Below are 20,796 nucleotides of genomic sequence, written 5' to 3'. Positions count from 1 at the left end.
TGGCAGCGTGATGATAGAATTTTTCTCTCTGTGTCCTTCAACGCCCCCACTCATGAAATCATGAATGTTACTCATGGCGGTAACTATTTAATACTGCGTTAACCGTCTGAATCCCACAAACCTGCCAGCTGGTTTGAAAGGCACGCTTTCCTTTTAAAGAAATTGCCAAAATTACACCATTTATCATAGCCAGAAACTTTGAAAACAGAAATTATCGTCAGACTTTCACATTTCTGGCAGTCCTTGACGGATTAATGTGTGACAAATGTTTCTGTCAGGCAAAATAACCAAATCTAAGCAGAAAATAGTGATATTTCATAAAAATGTCTCATTTGAAATTCCACCTACAATGAACCATTTGCATTAGCCTGAACCTGTAAAAAATAATTAAATTCTGAGCTCCTCAGAGCAACTGAGAAACCATGAATTAGTCGGCTTAGACCAGCATGTCATGTGACAAAAAATTAATGAAACTTCAACTGAGCTGCAGGTTGTTTACTCAGAGCAGAGAGCAGAAGATAAGAGAGATTGTAAGTAGAGGTTGTAAAGATGTAAATAGTAACATATGTAGAGCAGGCACATTTTCCAGTGTTGGTAACACTTGTGCACCTGCGAAAATGTTGTATATATGAATTCCACATTATTCCAAAGCTTGTAAAATAACTTTAACTTGCATTTATTACATTTTTTAATAATGATTTATGGTATTATAACTTTGTTTTACTGCATGAAAAGACATGTTTCAGCTCTCCCTACTTTAAGGTGTGATTGTGCAGGACAGGAAGCTGAGTACAATGTGACAGGAGCAAAAAAAATGCCATGACATTTTCTGGGATATAAGACTTTATTTGTGTCCATCAGTGTGTGTGTGAGAGATAAATAAATTACAGTAGTTTGGGTTTGGGCTGCAGTTAGGCCACACTCATTAGAGGCTGGTAGCAAATTGTATTAACAGAATGGGGTGGTGCTTCGTCCGCAGGGACATTACCATGCTAATGATCTGTTGTTGTGGCCCTGAATTATCATTGTAGCAAGAATGATCATCCTCTTCTCCACGTTCGTCAGGGTAATTACTAAAAAGCGCACAATGGGGGAGAGAGAAAAAAAAGTTGAATTGAAGGTTTAATCTCATTAAACATCAAGGCAACCGTTTATTGCGTTAGCTGTTGCATTTATTTCTATTTACATATACTATCTGTGTCCATACTTGGCTCTGCAGTGCAGCAGCACACTAAGTAAAGAATTCAGTGCATCAACAAATCTGTATACTAACTGAAGTTGTTGTGACATAATGTTTCTTGGTTGGTGTGTTATTGTCCGTCATCATAGTAATACATTCTTCGAGGTGAAGTCCATCTCCAACCAGGTTTGGAAGTTCCAGCGCTACCAGCTCATTATGACCTTCCACGAGCGCCCAGTCCTTCCTCCACCCCTCATCATCTTCAGTCACATTACTATGGTCCTCAAGCATTTGTGTTGTCGCTGGCGCAAGCATGACGATGACGAGAGAGACTATGGACTGAGTGAGTGACAGATAAACCTTTAAGAACTGTAATTTATTGACATCACTTTAAATTATTTTCAAAATTCTGTTTTTAGCGATGCTACAGTATATTTTTTAGATTTGAACTCTTGCTATTATTATACTACCAGTCAAATGACTGCAGCATTATCACTTCCTCACTCTTTCATCTACAGAACTTTTCATCACAGAAGATGAGCTGAAGAAAGTCCATGACTTTGAGGAGCAGTGCATAGAGGAGTACTTCAGAGAGAAGGATGACAGATTCCACTCGTCTAACGATGAGAGGATCAGAGTCACTTCTGAAAGGTCAGACATAGCTTAAGAGAAAACCTCTTTCTGTATTCTACCTCAAACTTTCAGCCTATCTAAAATTGGTTCATAAATAAGTCCAGTGTTCCGTCTAGAAGGTAGATAGAGGACGTGGCAGAAGAGAAACTAAGCCTTCAAATGTTTTAGTGCACATTTCTTATTTTCTTTCTTTTCTCCTCTGCCAGAGTGGAGAATATGGCAATGCGTCTGGAGGAAGTCAATGAGAGGGAGCACTTCATGAAGGCCTCGCTGCAGACCGTTGACATTCGTCTGGCCCAAATGGAGGAGCTGATTGGACGGATTGCCGTCGCGCTGGAGCGTGTGACGGGTGTTGAGCGTGGTGAGGTCAACAAAGTACGTTCCCGGACATCATCTGACTGCACAGACTCCGCGTACATACTCCGCCAGGGTGAGTGCCCAGATGCAGCATACATCCTCCGTCAGAGCAGTTTTAACAGCACAGAAGGGAATGCCTACCGCCTGCAGGAGGCACTGGAGGGAACAGCTGAGGGCTCCATGTCCCCCCCTTCTCCTACTGCCATCGCTGCAAGGACAAGGAGCCACTCGTTTTATGTCGGTCGTGGTGGTGATCGTGCAAGTGGAGCTGAACGAGCTGAGAGCTTCTTCAAAGAGCGCTCGCTCAGTCTCCATCGAGCCAACAGCTCACAATCAGTGTCCTCAGGTGCCGCCCCCAAGGAGTCTAAGCCCCTCCCTCTGGCGACGCTGTCGGTCTCCCAGCAGCACCGTCCATCATCATGCATTGATATCTACGTCTCAGCTTCTGAGGAGGTAGGGCCCGCGGAGGTCTTTCTGGATCCTCTCCGAGTGGTCCCACCGCTCCAGAGAGACTGCTCGCTGCAGTCGGATATCATGGAGACGGTGCTGCCGGGAGGCCGGGACTTCAGCAGCGCCGCCACCAGCGGTATGGGCGACAGGCACTCGGAGGGCGGAGTAGGCAGCAGCGGAACAGCTGGAGCTATGTTTGACGACAGTGCAGCTGCTGATTTGTCATTGTGCTCAGCCCACCTCTTACCAGATACCACTTTACCTCCTTGGGACATGGAACCATCCCCACCTCCCTCAGCAGGGCTGCTCGAGCGCTCAAAGAGCAGCCGCTACCTCTCTACAGCAGGCACATCATTCCTGGATGAGCCCCCTTTGGTCAAGTCCCACAGCCTCATGTTCACACCGAGAGGCTGCTACAGTGGATTGGGGGCAGGAGTCCAGGTTAAAGCTGCAGAGTACACCAGCATCACTGACTGCATCGATACACGCTGTGTCTCAGCTCCATACACTCCTGCAGAACACTCACACTCCCCCGGAGGATCCAGCTCATTCCCCTTTGATAAGCCGTCAGAGATTGTTTCCTCTCACCCAGAGAGAGAGGCCGAGCTTAGCCACACAGAGTCTGATCCAGAGGACCCTGAGGACCTGATTCCAGCCCCCGATACCCCTCGTCTCGGGGGCCTTGGCGGGCCCAGTGGGGCCCCTCTCTGCTCCCCCTTCTCCAGGCTGGAGCGAGCAAACAGCTGCTCCTCAGACGACTCCCATCCTTCCCTCACGCTGGCCCCTCCGCACCGGAAGAGCCTATCAGTGAGTGAGAGGATGGAGAGGGGACCGGGTCTGGGGGCAGACAGGGGGCCTGGGCCAGGGGGCCGGGGTCTGGCAGGAACCAGAAACCCCTTCCTCAGGAGCAAGTCTGGAGCACGGCCCGAAACAGCCAAGACTGACAGCCTCTCCATGAGGAAGCTGGCCACGCCGTCAGCTTTCCGCAGCTTTGATAGACAAAACTACACGTGACAAGAACACTGGTCGGCACACTCACACACTGATAGGACCAGGGAGGAAAAATGAAAGGGCCCAGGGCAAAAGTGAAAGCAGGGTGAAGTTGCCCATAGATGCAGATCTGTAACAGATCTACAAATTTTCTCTTATGTTTTAGGTTAGAAAAGGTGGTAAAAGTTATTCATAGTCAGTGGTGGAGGGCAACTTTACCCTGGGTCAGGTGTCAGGGGGAAAACGATGGGAGATGTAGGGCTCCTACTGTACACCAGTCAAAAACAAAGAGCTATGAATCTAGACTAGTTTTTACCTCCTCTTGTAGCTACGTAACTCTCAATGGGGTGTTATGACAATGGAAGCAGTATTTGTACTGTATGTCTTCCACCCACCACCTTTACGTCAAGTAGACATCTGTCACTGTGTTACATCACATATCAATCACGTAAGTCAGAGAAAGTATACTGTTACTCCTAGCTGCATTATATGGTAGAAACTGTCAAGTTTGAGAGACGAAGAGAGAGGGGAAAGACAGAAAAAACAGCCACCTCATTTTGTCATTTTGTCTTAGCATAGAGTCAAAACTTTCGCTATAAATACATTATCTCTCTTCATATAATGCCACTCTGTAAGACCCCAGCACTTGCAAACAGAAGCTACTATTTCTGGTTGCTTCATTAAGAAATCAACGAAGTGTTTGGAACCATCTGGAACTATTTCCTCTCTTGGTTGCACTGGAAATGAAGGCTGTAACATGGCAACAACTTACCTCTAGATACACAAATACACCTTTCAAATAATCAATATTTATCTCTTTTTTCAAAGGTATATCAAATTTGCCTTTTATTGTCTTGTAGCATAATTTATCTACCAAACTGTTTCTTTTGTCAGTCCAGCTAGAGATTAAGAAAGAAAGCAGTGTTTGAACATGCTCCAGTCACAAGGTCATTACTCTATCACAAGTCTCCGGTCATGGCTGTCAAGTGTCAGCAGTCTCTATCTGCAGTAATTAGCCACGTGATGAGAGTGAAAAGTTATCAGGAAAAAAGTGTGAAAGAATGTGACATGAGGACTGAGATAAGCAGGTGACAGCATCTGGTGTTTTATCACTGAAATTCGGGGCATAAAAGTGGAAAATGAAAGAAAGGAGAGTTTAATTAAGTGCATGTTGACATTCACATGCATATTTACATGTCCACTCACACACACTGTCAGTGAAATATTGCATAATACCAGATACACTCTAGTCCCGAACTGATCCCTGAAAGCTTTAACAAGTGCAATTGCAAAAAAAAAAAAAATGGGGACAAGAGGGGCGCTATGAGCCCATTCAGAAGCAATTCTTGCTGGGTGAACCTGATGTGAACCTTCTTTGCCTGCACCTGACACCAAAAATCCTTACACTCAACCAATCGTTGCTCTCATGTAGCCCAGCCCTCCTCCTTCAGGTTTTGGCAGTGGCATTATGTTGCAATAGTTTTAATCCACCTACACCTAATGGATCCGTCCTTCATGTACTCCATAACTGTCATTCATTTGCTTTTCTCCTTTATTTTGTTATAAAGCCAGACACTGCAAAAGGAGACTTTAATAGAAAGCAATTGCCCGATGACTAGGCCCATTTTAAATCACATACAGGTCAAAAAGATCTCCTAAAGAAAGAGCTAATTTATTAAATTATCTTTAAAAAAAAAAAGCTTGAAATAAGCTGTCAAGTATATGCATTCTAGCTGAGACATAAGAAAGACGTGCATTTAAAGTGACATGGAGGAGGAAACATGGGGTTATTATTGTCAAATATAAAAGCCAGATCAGTGTTTTAAAAAGGTCTCATTTTTTTATTCTAATGGAAAAAAATCTGTGGGGAGGAAGATGCCCTTTTCTGATGGCTTTGTAAAGTTAAGATAGGTTAAATTAATAGAATTCTTACTGATTTTTTTATGTTTGTTTTATATTTCATCACTATTTCAATTCAGTTTAATCATGTTGCATTTATTTTGAGATTGATTCTATTTATTGACATTTTCCTGCTCATTATCGATGATTACAGTAAATGCCTGTTTGAATTACGAAATCAATATTTATATCTTCTCAGTGATATTTTTGTCGAATTTTAAGTATTTTCTAATTAAGCTTTTAAATTTAATAAAAAGATGACCATCGACATGCACTAAATGCTGATGTATTATATTATTTATTAAATATAGAATTGTCTAATATACTGTACATTTCAATCATATTTAAAGTATTTAAAGTAGTTTTTATTGTATGTTTTATCAAGCAGCTTATGAGAATTTTCTAATGTAAAGTTGACGCGGCAATACACAGTTGCCAGTATACCAAACTTAGGGTGCCTTCTGGGCATGGATGGAGTATGTGGGGACTGAAGTGATTCAGAAATCTGTGAAATTTCTCATCTTATGTTTTTTTTTCTCTCCCCCAAATCATAAAGCCCAAATATATGTGATTATTTTCAACATGTGGATTTTGCATACACTCTTTTAACACATCTGATGTACAGAGTGGGGGACATGTTGTTATTGGATTGTATCATTGCTTGTATGGACATTTAAATCAACAGCAACACGTAGAAAGATCTCAATGAGAATAACAATTTAATAGCTGGAGAAAAGAGAAATCAATTTGCACATGAAACTGAGACATAAGGGTGAGGATATGGCAGGCATTTGTATAATTTGACTGATCCCTGTATTACAACCCAATCTGTTTGATGATCCAGACTGTTCATACTGAGCCAAACCCTAAACCTTCAAAGGGGTACTCCAGTGATATATGCTGCACATGCTCAAAGGGGGGAATTTCTCAGAACCCATCGACTATTGATCAGACGTCAATTTAGCCTCCGGGTCGGACGTGATGGTGTTTCTTCACATAGATTCTGCAGATAAATCCTCCTCAGGCGATAGAAATGGGTTCCAAGATTGCACTTTGGCCAATGTGTTCCCCCTTTTTTCACACGTACTGTTTAACTGCATGCAACCAAAGCCCGCTCAAACGTGATTGGTCAATACTGCTCAGACTACAGACGGAACGCTCCCGCTACCAAAACCTTTCCTGTTGCCTTTCCTATGGTGCAACTCATAAGCATCTTTTGATAGACCTTAGCTGACTGTTAAATCGTCTCATCTTTCAAACCCGACACATTACTAATGCAGGTTGTCTGTGAAATATCTGAAAGACTTAAAGGAACTGTAGAAGACATTCAGAACATTAATATAGCAGTAAACAACTATTTACACATGCTGACCAGAAAATGAAGTCATGCTACCTCTGTGTGTGTTTTAATCTGAATTTCTCTGTTCTTTTGTGACAACAAATTGTCCCTGTTAGTGCATGCGAGTCCCTGTGTATCCCACTTGCCGCCACTCTGCACCGCTCTATTAAGGCGGTTATTGCTTATAATGCCTTTCCGAACCATGTCATCACAGAAGCTTAAAGGCCACCCTCCGGTTACACTCATCTGTCCCCACTGTTGCCATTTTTAGGACTGTTCACGGTGGCGCTTATTGGGATATAACATTTTTTCAGTTCTCTCCACGACCAGTAAACTCACCTTTATTTGTAACATTGGTGGAGTGCCCCTTTAACCCAGCAATGACAACAACATGAATTGCTTTGTGGAGACATGCTCAGTATGGATCATGTGGGTGAGTAACACACAAGTAAATACCTAAAAGATGACAAATGGGATGTTTCAGCCTGTCGGTTTATACGAAGGATCAGATTTGCAATTTCCTCTTCAAATATATAGTTTACAGTATGTTTAAGAGAGAAAAGGTTGACACCAAGTCAATGCTCAGGGACAACGTTACCCCAGTGATGCAAAATAGTAAGTTTATCAAGGTGGAAAGAAAGATGGAAATAGAAAAAAATAGAAATAGAGAGATTTGGATTTGTCTGCAGAAGAAGGCTTCCAATATAATCACTGTGCTTTACAAGTGTAACCAATAGTCTTTGGGGATTGTAGGGACATTTATATTTTTATGTGTCTTCAGAAATGGCAATAGAATATGAATGAATGTCTTCATACTTAACCGACTGACTTTGTTCACTCACAGCAGTTAGAAGTCGTTAGAGAGAGGGTTGGTCCCTCACAAGCTGAACCAAACCAAACTTTGCCAAACCAAATGGAAACGAGCTGAGTCGTGCTCTACTGACCTATTGTCCACACAGCTGTGGCAGGAAGGGGTTAACAGGGCAAAGGTCATACAGCTCAACTCAGTTATGCATGGCTAACTTGGAAAACAGATTACTGTCGGACTGAAAGTTTAGGCCCTCCTATTTGACCTACTGCGATAGGAAATCAAAATATTTAATTTCTTTATCCTTACAGTAAGGAATATGAGACAACATATGTGTCCATGGCACATCTAAACTCATGTGTACATGATTCTATAAATGGTTTTGTGGTATGTTGACATGGCTGGAAGTTATGGACAGAAGGTGTGCGTATGTGTGTATGCGCGTGTACATTATCTGCGTGTGACATATAGATGACACCTTTAACAGGGAGGCATGCCAACACAACACAACCCAACAGAATCTCAGTGTACAGTATTTTTTAAATATTTTCCTATACTGTATCTCATGAGCATATGATGATCATCAACAGATCTGCTTCCCTCCTATGACGACCTGTGACTCGTAAGCTAAAGAGAGTTTCACACGTTTTTTCTGCAATAATCGCTAATGTGCTTCTACAACTGAAAGGGACTTATCCCCCTACTGGTCACACTTTATTTAATGTCCTTCAAATGCATGCAGTTCTTCCACTCAGAGTGTACAAAGACGACCTGTAAAGACGACGAGAGAAAGATAGAGAGAGATTATAATATGAAATCAAAGTAGTGAGTATTTGAATGCAAATACAAATCTGTATTCTTCAATGTGAATAGGATCATGTCTGGCATGCATTGTTAAATAAAAAATTAAATAGATTGGTACTCCGTGTCTCGCCTGTTTTTACTTCCCAGAGATCTTTAACCAATCAGATAACAAAAAGGCTGAAGCTTATCAGATAACACATATGAGAAATGTATTTACAGCCTGTTGCACTAAAACATCAGCCACATCTGCATTTCTTTGACTCCATTTATGTTAGCTACAAACTCGGGCCAAGAGCTGCCAACCTTATCCTTGTAGAACTCATAAAACATCAAAAAGCACACACAGTGTTTCAACCAACGGGTAATGAGGCATAACACATAAGCTGTTCTGCAGTTAAGGGGGACATCAGTCTCCCCCTGCCTCCCCCCTGACTGCTGCTGAGACAAGTGTGACAGGTGTTGCTTGGTGCTATGTCATTTTTAAAACTTGTCCCACTGACACGAGGCACAAACACAGCTTTGAATCAGCACACATAACAGAAAAACACTTTTTGTGATGTGATGGAAAATGTGTAATTTCTATAATTTATACACAAACTGTTTTTGAGCCAATTGGCACTTTCTATACGACATGTTTTGGAAATACTTGGTTATACACATGTCAGATTTTACAACAAGTTTCTTTCTTGCAGTTCATCTTTTATTCATGCTGAGTGGCCTTTAAAGTCTGTAAAACAACTGACTGTGCGTCACTTTGCTAAATTTAAAAGAACTGAAAATCACCACTTCTCTATTTACCCTATTATGTGTTTGTTCCATCAAGCTTTATGGATACAGTAACATTACCACCTGCACCCATACCACCTGTATGATACTACAATCAATGCAATACCACTTTAGTTAATGGCTCATTTGTAGCTTACAATATTAACATTTTTGTTCCTATTGTAGTGATTAAGATATTCTTGTTTTGACGGGTGTATCAAAATGTTTGGCATCACTTCTAACATAATGCAGTGTATTACAGCGCCACATTTGGACAAAAAAATATCAGTTGAAGCCACTTGTTTCTGACAATTATCTCATCAAAACGGAAAAGATTTGAATTGTTTATTGTTTGTTTTTTTTTCAATTGCACCATCCTTGCATGCAGTGGTGTAAGATGTACACATATCCCTAACTTAAGTAAAAGTTTTAATTATTTGCATCATCATTTTACACCATCATTGCATGCCGCGGTGGAAGACGTACACAAAACCATAACCTCTACAGAAGTAAAAGTATAATACACTTTTTAAGTATCAAAAGTACGTACAGAACACTCTGAATATTATAACATTATATAACATACCTAAACCTGCATTATATTATTGGAGTATTATTATTGATCCCTTTACATGTGTGCAGCATGTTAATCGCATTGCTTCTAGAACTAATTTAATTTGTATAATGCATGCATTATATTGCATGAGCTGGCCGTGTGCATGGTGCAGGTGTAAAGTAACAGTGTAGGGGTGTTGAAAATAATTGTATAATTGATGCATCGCAATCCAGATGTGGATGATTCTGCATTGATGCAGTGACGATCCATAAACGATATTCCATAATCAGACAGATAATGTGGGTAGTAGGCTAGGCCTATACTATTAATTTTGGTTTACAGAAATTTTGGTCATCAGGAATGTCCTTAGAGCAGTAGGAATTTCTTAGAAGTTACAACTTGACTCCAAATGCCAGCTATACATTTTTTAAAGCACTTTGAATAATAAAAAGTGAACCCACATTTATAAGACCAGTAGTATTTAATGATGAAAAAGTAACCATGTGTTGTAATATTTAAAAAATTGAGGATGTAACGCATCGAGATGCATCTGGGAATTGAATCGTGGACTAGATAATTGTAATCGAATTTAATCTTGAGACCAGTGAAGATGCACAGCCCTACTACAGTGTTGCTGACAGTTAAATGAACTGTAGTGAGTAAATGTTACTTTCCACCTTTGCATACCTTGTCTGTGATTTATTGTTATGTAATTGATTCTATTGCCTTTTCTGTTTAGTGACTCCATTCACATAGTGGAGCACTGTCTCCTGCTCCTCTCTGCTCTGGCAGAGGAGGCCGCTAGACTGGGACTTCCAGTCCGTCCGCCTGTGAGGTTGGTGCTGGTGGTTTTCAGATATAAGGGGGCAGGTCATCGGTGGTGCGTCAGTTGATACTCGGGAACATTCTGTACTGCACGTGCCTCCTACTTCTCTCTGTTACAGCACTCAAAAACAACTTCAGCTTTGACACAATCACCATATCATGGCAACTCATCAACATGACCCAGATGCGCCGTTGCACTCTTGAACTGTCGCACTTTTGTGAGAAGGGAAGCGGGGAGCGAGAGCAGCAGCAGAAGCGCCTCCTCTTCCAGGGAATGTTTACAGCTCTCCGCTGAAGGAGGAGCCGCAGGACTGCTACAGGCTACGCGCGTCTGGCCAAGTCGCCCTTTTTTTAACCAGAATTTTTTCCTGGAAATTTGGATGTTCTGCCAACGGCGCGAGCAACAGTGGAGGCGGGGTTATGTTACGTGCTGGGGGGGAAAAGGGCGAAAAGTTCCTGCAGTGTTTATATGGGACTTTGTGTGGTTTAACTCCTGCAGTCTTCTTGAACTGTTCCTCTTGTTTCTCATATCGTGTGAGCGTTGGACATTAAGTCAATTAAGGGCTCACTAATTATGTTTTTAGGCAATGAGTCACTGGTTCACTGCAGACAGTATTTACTTAAGTGCGTGTTTTTGCAGTTGTATAAGAGAGGCGTGGCACTTCTCTCTGCCTGTTGTGAAATGCTGCTACATTGTAACTTCCACATTGTTTAAAATGCATGTAGCATGAGCACAGAGGCATATGAGGACACTATAGTGCAGGAAAACACCTCTGAGTGGGATTCATTACTTTGTCTAAGTCGCTTTGTTTATTCAGAGACAGCATTGCTCAATCCCAGCAACCCCAAAACTCAGTGGGATTTTCTAGGAACTTTACCCATGAATGAACCACCCATGGCAGTGAAAGAACAGCCCAACCCCCACCCCAGCTTCTTGTTACACTTGTTACTGAGTGTCTTCAACTCTGGAAAAGTATGCCTTGACAACAAAACAAAACTGTCTCTGGAATAGATTAGTTATTAGTATGCCCCATAAAACACCAATAACACACCAAACCTATAAATCTTCATTTTATAATGCATTAAGGCTGTGATAATGCATTACAACACATGCAACTACACCATTAGAGTTAATCTACAGTATCTATTTATGTGGTCATATCCCCCATATAAGGATATAAGTTATTATGAGCACACATTTGCTTCTTGTAACTGTATAGAAGGGACAGTGTGTTTATGGCTTGACACTTTCATGGCAGTACGCTGTCTGCTTTAAGTCAAATAAGGTCCTACTCAACACAGACTGTAGACTGAAGCAGGATATGACCAGCATACTGTTTGTTGGTGCTGACACCAGACTCCACTATAAAACCCTGAGAGAGAATGCAGAAGTCGACCCAGACTGAAAGTGCTGGGGAACAGAGGAAACTGCAGACTTGTTGAAAGGACATCTCTAATAAAATGAGCGGGAATGCTGACTTAGCAAGATGAAAAAACACAGTATGCTGGGATGACTCACATCACAAAAAGTGTCATAAAGTCATGGCAGAAGTCCTGTATCTGTGGATCTGTGGAAATCACATCCATGAAGATATTTTGATGTGCCACTTAACTGTAGAAATCTTGAATAGAAGAAAGGCTGTAACCCTTTCTAACTGTTTAACAAAAACAGACAAATATACAAATTCAAATATGTAACTTGTAAACATGTTCATTTATTCAAAGCAGACACAGCATTAATAAAATCATTATGTCACACTCTCCACCCCAACTGTGATCAAACTGTGTAACATTTCATGCATAATAGAGCATTGTATCATAGTCTGTTATATGCTTTATGACCATGTCACTGATTTGCAAGTCACAAGTAACTTTCAAGTCATTGTAATCAAGTCCCAAGTCTGAAAGTTTGGCTTCTGAGTCCTAAATATGCACCAAATGTAATGCCATTTTAACAACTGGTGCCAACCTGCACAAACGTTATCTTACAGAGTGCAACTTGATTGGATGCATGTCTCTTATTTTAGCATTAAATTGACACTTTCAGACTGTATACTTGGGCAGCTTCACACAAAAACAATTTGACAGTGTCTTTGTGAGAGTCATGGAGGGGAAGTTTTTGAATAGAATACCAGCTGATTCTTACACGGTTATACAACTAATCTAATACTACATTAAATGTTCTCATCTGTTTCTCTTCTTGAGTTTTCAAAACAAACAAAAACTCTATTATACACTCACAAAGTGACCTGATCTCATTCAGTTCACACTGGCAGTGAATAGTTCAAGTGTTTAGCTTTGAGGCCATTTGAGGACTGCACTAATTTAGGATCAGACCGTGGTTGTAAAAACTGGTACACAAAGTGAGACCTGTCCACAGCTATGACATGATGTATCACAGTGGCTGGGTTGGATTACAAAACAAAATAAAACATGTATATCTCTTTTTTATGACACACATTTCTGTGTCATCCTCTTAATGCTTATCTGCCAGCTCTGGTCTGATGCCAGTGCAGCTGCTAATAAGTGGATGCTACCCAAGGATCATCTGTCATTAACCTTTCCACACAGTTCCTTTGTCTCCAAACAAACAGGTATAATCAACTTCTGCTTCATTATTATTTTACAAAACAGTTTGGTTGCCTAACAATAAACCTGACAATGTCCTGATGCCAGTACTATAGGTCACTATAAACTTGTGGACTGCAGATAACCTTTGTCAAAGTACAGATACCATATACACAGATGGGATTGTGTAGTAGCTGCACTATTATAAGCCTCTGCGTTAAACTGCTTACATGGTTTGACCTTCACTGATTGATAATGGCAGAGCAAATAGTCCTGCAGCAGTAGGCGGGACATCCAGCAACACCAGTGACCACTGGCTTCTAAAGAAACATATCAGCCAAACATTGAACGGCAGTCTCTACATGTAAAGCAACAATATGTCTTATAGTTGGTGTGGCATGTTATGTGATGTTGCAGCGCATCTAATTTTTCCTCATGGAAAAAGTTATTGTGGTGGCCGGTGCATTGCCCTATGGAGTCATAGGAGTGCCATAAATAAAATAATAAATCTTTAAAAGTATAAGAAAATAAATGTGTAAGTATAAAGTAATAAATTCATAAAATAATAAATAATTACATTAAAAATGTGGAAATATAAAGAGAACTAAATGTAAAACAAATAAAACAATGCACATAAAATTGTGGGAATATAAAAAGAAATAGCAAAAATAAATACATATATGTTTAAAAATTACTCAAACTATACAGAAATTAAGTAGCATTTTCGTTTATTTGGAAATGTAAAGTCGCTAATCCATGCCCCAGCAAGTTGTTTTACAAATATAATAAATATGTACTTGTCAAATAAATGATCTTAATAAACAGGTCTCTCCAGCATGTGGGCTTGGGGGCGTGCCATAATGAGATTGTGTCCTCAGCAACCCCTTCGTGATGTTGCATTCAAGGGCCTCTTCACGACATTTCTTAAATATGAATTGTGTGCGGTAGAAAATGGCACAATGGGTCCGCTGACGAGAATTTTTAATGACTCGAGAAACATTTTTTCTTTGACTTAATATTGGGGAATGAATAGGAAAAATGTTCTCAGTAAATATATTTTTTTAAATCGTTGTTGCATAAATTCAATTGATTTGTTCAATCGTAATTGTCGATACAATTCCAATTAAATAATGAAATATTTCCAAATACATTTTATCAGTGTTATAGATATGTATTACCGTTTGGACGTAATTAGCCATTTTAGCTGACTATAAAATCATTTTTGGACAACGACAATCATATTTCCCATTCACCTGAACTACATGAAAGCAACATCAGAGTTGTCCCGCCCTCTTTCCCTCAATCCCAGCCTGTGATTGATCCAGAGTTCCATCACTCACTCACGTGAATGGACAATTCCAAAAACCGAGTCATGTTTCCTCTCAGCCAATCAGAGCCCCGCGTTGTGATGACACCGTGGGATTCCGCGAAATTGTTTCTTGGAGTTGAGAGAAGTGCCGCTCTCAGTAAAATAGGACAAGTTGACGCATGTGTGGGAGAGCACAGAAGGGCGGAATAAAAGCAGACACAATAGCTCAGACGGTAAACGGTGTGTTTTGTTGATCCAGAGTTTAGAAAAAAGGGAACTAGAGGGAGAAGCAGTGGGGAAGAGGATTCAAAGTGCTACCTTTCCTGTGGGGGTGTTTATTTATCCGCCCTGCAAGCTCAACAAGAAAACGCAGCCTTTGCGGAATAGTCACATTGAAGACGACACGTGTGGATGCTTAACCACATGTTTTCTGGGAGGACTGCGGACTTATTACTTTATTAAACCCTATCGACACTGCAGAATTGCTCTTGAGTCGCCTATATATTGCTACTGTATATACATTGTTTCTTTTTTCCACCCGGATCTGCTGTAGTGATGTCAGAGGTGGTTGTCTCTGCAGACTGTGACCCCAGTCGACCAACGGGGCGGACAGAGGACATGTTGAAAGAGACCCAGGAGAACAGGACTTTACTGATGGTGGCAATGATTTTATTGGACTTGAACAAATGCAACCCGAACGCCATCAGCCCCGCAGAGAGCAGATGTCTCGGGGGCATCGACGCCGGCGCACAGGAGAAGGTGGAGCGGGGGAGTTGCCGGTTGAACGCCGGGGACAGCCGGGGCTCAGGGGCAGCCAAACAGTCCCGGAACAAGAAGACGACGGTCGTGGCGAGACAGGAATCCCCTGAGAAAAGACACTGCTGTCCCTTTACTGGCTGTGGGAAGATGTACGGCAAGTCGTCCCACCTGAAAGCCCACCTAAGGGTCCATACCGGTAAGTGGACTCTCTCTGCTGGAGGAACGAAACTAACATGCTCGATTCTGTTGACGACAGCGAAACCGCCCTGCGTCACTTTGGCGTCAATTTTTTTTTGTTTTAGACGCATGTTGACATCACTGTTTTAACTCTTATTGGCTATTTATAGTACGCCAAGTGTGCAGAAAACAACAAAAATAATGATGTTATTATACATTAGGAAAGATTTGACATTTAAACATGTGATGTCTAATGATATAAAGTCCGTGTTGTGTGTGTGTAATGTGACATGAGGCGTGTAAGTGAGACACCACATGTTCCTGCAAATGAATAACAGATTATAGGAAAGGTGGTCCCATGTATTTGCCCCTGTTGGGGGTGTGACTGCCCGGCCCATAGCGGGCTGAGAGGGGAGGGGAGGCTTGTGTGAGATAGAGTAGGGGGGTGGACTTTAATGTGCTGTTGACACGCATCCAAAATGCGAGTTGGGAACACCGCGTGCCGCCGCCCATATTTGTGATGCACGGCAGATTGTTTAAGGAGTGATAAGTCATCTTGACACATGCTCCTATGCAAATATTATATATAATGATTATCACTGATATGGATGATGTATCTGTTGTTGGGTTTATATGCAGCACTATCACGAGTAGTGTGCAATAAATGTCTACACCTTGGCTTATGATTCACATGCAGGTCACTGCGACACCGTTGCCCCCTCATGTTCTTGTCCGGAGATAGCCCTCCCTGCACCACCGTTTCCTCATACGTCATCCTCCTCCACTCCCCCTCATGTCGGGTTGTAAACAAGGGCAGACATGTGGTTGAATGGAGCACATGTTGGAGGGGGAGGTGGGGGCAGCCATAGTTGTTGTTTTTTTCTTTTCTGAGAGGCTCTTATCATGACTCACTATTTCTAAATCAATATGTTCTGTTATTGTTCCGAGAAAATGTTGTTTATTCAGACCTTCCCAACTTTTGAGAAATAAAAAAACCCCACTATTTTTTATGGCTGTTCTTTCTCCTCCTCTTTGCACATGATTTGTTATGGATCTGTGTGGTCTTTTTTAATTTATTACCCGCCCTCCCATTTTCCATGACTGAGAATCAAAATGATGGCTTTGAATTAAAATGGGAAACAGAGTTAGGTTAGGATAAAGGCTAAAAAGGCAGTATATTAGGCTGCCACTTACAAAAGTTACCTTAATGGGTTTTTTTCAGGCTCTTTTTATCAGATCAGAAAACATACATATTTTAGAACTGATGACATGATTCAGAATTTAATTAATTTTTTTAAAGTAAACATACTTTACAAAATATGCATTGAATTTGCTTGTAAAACATACTTTAAATACAATTCATTAACATTTAAAGGGGAAATAAAGATTAATTCGGAATAATTATTATTGCTACACATACGGCACCAAGGTTTGAGTTTATTTAAGTATAATTTCACTCCACAAACCATTATTTGTAAATCAGTTACTCACCCTGTGTGACCTGAAATTCTTGAAGAATTGTTGTTATGCATGCCTCCATGGTGAAAAAAGACTCAGAAAAACAGATGAAGTTGAATTTAACAACAGCAAACTACATAAAACTCGTGCAGCATAATCCCAGTCTTATTTATCCAGTTATATGTCAGTACTTTCCAAACACATGCATCCTAAATTTAAACTATATGATGTAAAACCCTTAAGATGTGTCTTGTGCAAGCGTGCTACTCATCTGTGCAAGTCTGGACGAGAAGCACGCCTGCAAATGTGTTAGATGGTTTATGCAGAAGGGTTTTAAATAGTAAGATTTTAAGGAAAATGCATATGTTTGGGAATAAGTGAGCATACAACTGGATAAATGAGACACGGATTATACTTCAGTTCAAAATGGATGTTTTGATACAGTTTTGCTGTTAAGTTCGGTCCCCCTTTGACTTCAAGTCATCAAGGATTTTCTCCATTTTTGGATTTTTAGTTCACCATGGAGTATAGTTTTCTTCAAAGGAATCAAGGTAAAATGGGGTGACTTAGTATTATTCAAATTGCAGGTGGAATATTCCTTTAAATAAACGCAGGAAAAGGGAAGTCCTATAATTGTAGTAATCCATACGTTGTGTGTGTTTCCTCAGGTGAGCGGCCCTTTGAATGCACCTGGACAGACTGTGGTAAGAAGTTCTCCAGATCAGACGAGCTGACGCGCCACTACCGCACACACACCGGCGAGAAGCGCTTCAACTGTCCACTGTGTGACAAGTGCTTCATCAGGAGCGACCACCTGACTAAACATGCCCGGCGACACGCAGGCTTCCATCCCAGCATGCTTCAGGGTTCCAGTGCAGCCAAGAGACGCCGCTGCTCCGTGTCCTTGTCCTCATCTGACTCTGGAGACCAAAGCCCTGTTGGGGTGTGAGACACACCCACACTGTTGTACATATATGCAAAAAGGTACATGCATTAGATACACAGGCAAAAGCAAACACACCTATATGTGTGGTGTGTTCACCTTTAAACAAGCCCTGTCAAATCAATCAAATCAAGCAGGCAGACCACTATTCAAAAGGTTTTCTATGCATGTTACTTTGTGCAGCAAACTTAAATATATATTTGAACTGGACTATAATCTAACTAGAACTAGGCCCTTCTTATTCTCTGAAGTGATCTGTATTTATTAAGGGTTATTTAGGGCCTCCCAGGTTCCAGTTGTTTTACAATTTGTAATTATTTTTCTTTGTGAAGTGTGTGCTTTCCTGGAAGAATCTGCAATATGATAGGCATTCATATACGTAAATATATAGTTTTCATTAACACTACATGTCTTCACTTTCCGCCAGAAACTTAATTAGCAGTTGAAGACAAGAACAGGAAAACAAATCATTACTGAGATATTCCTCCTGGATGAAGACGTTTTGGAAATATCCCTTTAGTAAATATTATTGTTTGACATATACACTCAGACTTGTACAGTTACTCCCCAGACCAGGACAACAATGCAAATGTACAGCATAGCAGTGTTATCATGTAAATAGATGAAACAGATTAACTTTCAGATGGATGATGTATTCAGTATACTGTAGTTAAGTGTTACTAGAGAGTAATAAGACAAAGCTATTATATACAGAATCACAGAGCTTGGGTATTTAATTTCTTATATTTGGCTTTGGACTTAGTAAATGAGGTATATATTGTGAGCTTATAGGTATAGTTTGTACAGTTTGTTTCCTCTGTTGCAACTTAAATGTCACATCATGATAAAAGTTGCAAATAATTGACCATGATGCGAGAACAAACCTCATGGGAAAATACACTTCAGTTGCTTTTTCAGGCTTGAATTATATCAATAGTGCAGGGGTAAACACAACAGGGTAAATAGTTCCTTTTTTCACTTACAGTCGGAACACTTTTGGATGTAAAAACCAGAATGACTCATGTTTAGTTGAAGCTTTTAAACAAGGACATCTGTGCCTTTTGTAGCAGAGAGGAATTTCTACATTTTCAACCTTAGGTAAATGCTACCTGAATAAACATTGTCCAGTTCTTTATGTTGTTATTCAATAATACTTTGAATATCAATGACTGTCTCTTATGCCAACAGTGCCAGTTGCTGTACATTGAAACTAACTTTTGTTTACTCTGTATCTGGACTGCATTTTATCAGGGAATAATGTGATGCATGGTCATTTCAGTCCATATTGCACCCCCTGGTGGTGACACGGAAGCACAACATTTCCCACAACAGAAAGTCATAAACTTTTTATTTTCTATTTTCTGACAGAAAGTCATAAACTTTTTTATTTTTTATTTTCTGTTGTATCATTCTGAGGCAGGCTCTGCTAATTAGTTTTTATTGTGAATCAATTAATTCCATCATGTAGCATGTTTGTATGTATTTGTTGGTACAGTGTATTTTTTTCATGTGTGCTAATCTTTTATAATATTACTAATGGGATGAGAGGTCTTATTTGTCCACTAAAGGAGCCAGAAACCTGTTGATGTCATGATTTTTCCCTTTTATACTTGCCACATAATGCATTGAAACGTCCAGCTACAGTGTGAAGTTAGGTGTCGTTAAGCTCGTAGGACACAAACATTTGTAAAGTGAAATGCTGTTTTTTTTTTCTTTTCTGGCATTATGACAACTGTGATTAGATGTTGGTGCCTTTCAGGTTGAAGCCCTTATACTTCTGATGCTACTGTACTGTAATCAGGGACTGTCATTGCAGATCCCATGTTATCGCAATATACATAGCTGTGTTATAATTACTGCTCAAAAGTTTTAACATTAAAAAATATTTTTCTTTCTAAACATTTGCTCATTATTTCTGTCCCACATCACACACTGTACTTCACAGCTTTTATAAATTAAGAGAACAGCTCACCTCCTAATAAAAAGAAAGTATTTATATGGGCGCTCATAAAGTTGGAATAAAATATTTTTTTTACCTATTTCCATGAAATGATTGTGATAATGTGATTAATTCTTGACAGATAAAATGTATATCTTCTCAAAAGTGTATTATTCAACCTATTCCAAATATATCACAATGAAAATTAAACCACAATTAACAGAGGATTGTGTCTGAGAACAAAATATTTTTTTTGTTAAGGGCGACCATGTATATTTTTTCTCAGTCATTTTTTTTTAACTTGAGTTACAGAACTGGAGTACTTGCTTTGAAAAATATTTAAATATTTAAAAGCACACTTTCTTTTTAATGTCAAGGCATTGTACTGTTGCCACAATGCATTTACAGAACCCAATGACTACTAAATAACTACCGAAAGCACTGACGTACTGATTATAAAATACACAAAAACTAATATTACACCAAAACATAAAAAAGTACAAATAAAATAATCAGTATTGTCTGAGCTTATCAATACTATGGTCTTTAATGATTAAGCCTCTGGGCCCATTTAATATCTTCTGGTTCTGGTAGCCTGCCCATCCTTTCACTTGAAAAATGTAGGCTTTAAGTGTCACTATCCAGCCCATCTCAAACTGCTGGTCCAATCAGCCTGATATTTGTTTTGCACAATTATAGGTAGTCTGAATGTCCCCTCGTGGTCGTGTCGTGATGATTAATACTTTTTGATAAACCTATTTTATTGATTGATTGATTACCTGCTGACTCCTCATTTCTCTGGCCTGCACGGGTCGTATAACAACAGTTACATAGCAACACCGTTTCCGCAAACTCTAAGCTCACACCTGTGTTCTTACCTGTCAGCTGCAGCCTGCACCTCCTGGCCGATTTAGCACGAGAAACCCTGGTGATTTAGCATTTAACACTGCCACCAATAACGTTACTTTTCGTCAGTAATCACCTTCTCAAGGAATTGCGTCTGCATGGATACTCAGGCCGTTGGTAGCTCCCTAAGC

General features: G+C 40.3%; 2 protein-coding genes across 4 annotated transcripts in view; both read left to right on the top strand.

Moving 5' to 3' along the window:
• Window positions 1-5,373, top strand: part of trpm3 (transient receptor potential cation channel, subfamily M, member 3) — a 133,568-nt gene extending 128,195 nt beyond the window's left edge. For all 3 annotated transcript variants that reach the window (XM_059336249.1, XM_059336248.1, XM_059336247.1), the window contains 3 exons: window positions 1,330-1,523; window positions 1,699-1,831; window positions 2,020-5,373. In XM_059336249.1, the coding sequence (XP_059192232.1) occupies window positions 1,330-1,523; window positions 1,699-1,831; window positions 2,020-3,634 (1,942 nt within the window). In that variant the 3' untranslated portion in view covers window positions 3,635-5,373. The remainder of the gene's footprint in view (window positions 1-1,329; window positions 1,524-1,698; window positions 1,832-2,019) is intronic.
• Window positions 5,374-14,303: 8,930 nt separating this feature from the next.
• On the top strand, window positions 14,304-18,264 carry klf9 (Kruppel like factor 9). Its single transcript, XM_059338169.1, has 2 exons — window positions 14,304-15,438; window positions 17,546-18,264. Exons 1-2 carry the CDS (start codon window positions 15,039-15,041, stop codon window positions 17,824-17,826), a joined length of 681 nt encoding a protein of 226 aa, XP_059194152.1. The 5' UTR covers window positions 14,304-15,038; the 3' UTR covers window positions 17,827-18,264.
• Window positions 18,265-20,796: the final 2,532 nt, after the last annotated feature.

Source organism: Centropristis striata, chromosome 7, assembly GCF_030273125.1.
Source record: "Centropristis striata isolate RG_2023a ecotype Rhode Island chromosome 7, C.striata_1.0, whole genome shotgun sequence".
NCBI lineage: Eukaryota > Metazoa > Chordata > Actinopteri > Perciformes > Serranidae > Centropristis > Centropristis striata.
The sequence above is the reverse complement of the archived record's forward strand: the minus strand, read 5'-3'. Positions and strand labels throughout refer to the sequence as shown.

What these genes read in the sequence shown, in the direction of transcription:
- klf9 (XM_059338169.1), top strand. Translation starts at nt 15,039, where the DNA reads ATGTCAGAGGTGGTTGTCTCTGCAGACTGTGACCCCAGTCGACCAACG. An exon ending in CCACCTAAGGGTCCATACCG is followed by an intron (nt 15,439 to 17,545) that starts GTAAGTGGACTC and finishes GTGTTTCCTCAG; the next exon opens with GTGAGCGGCCCTTTGAATGC.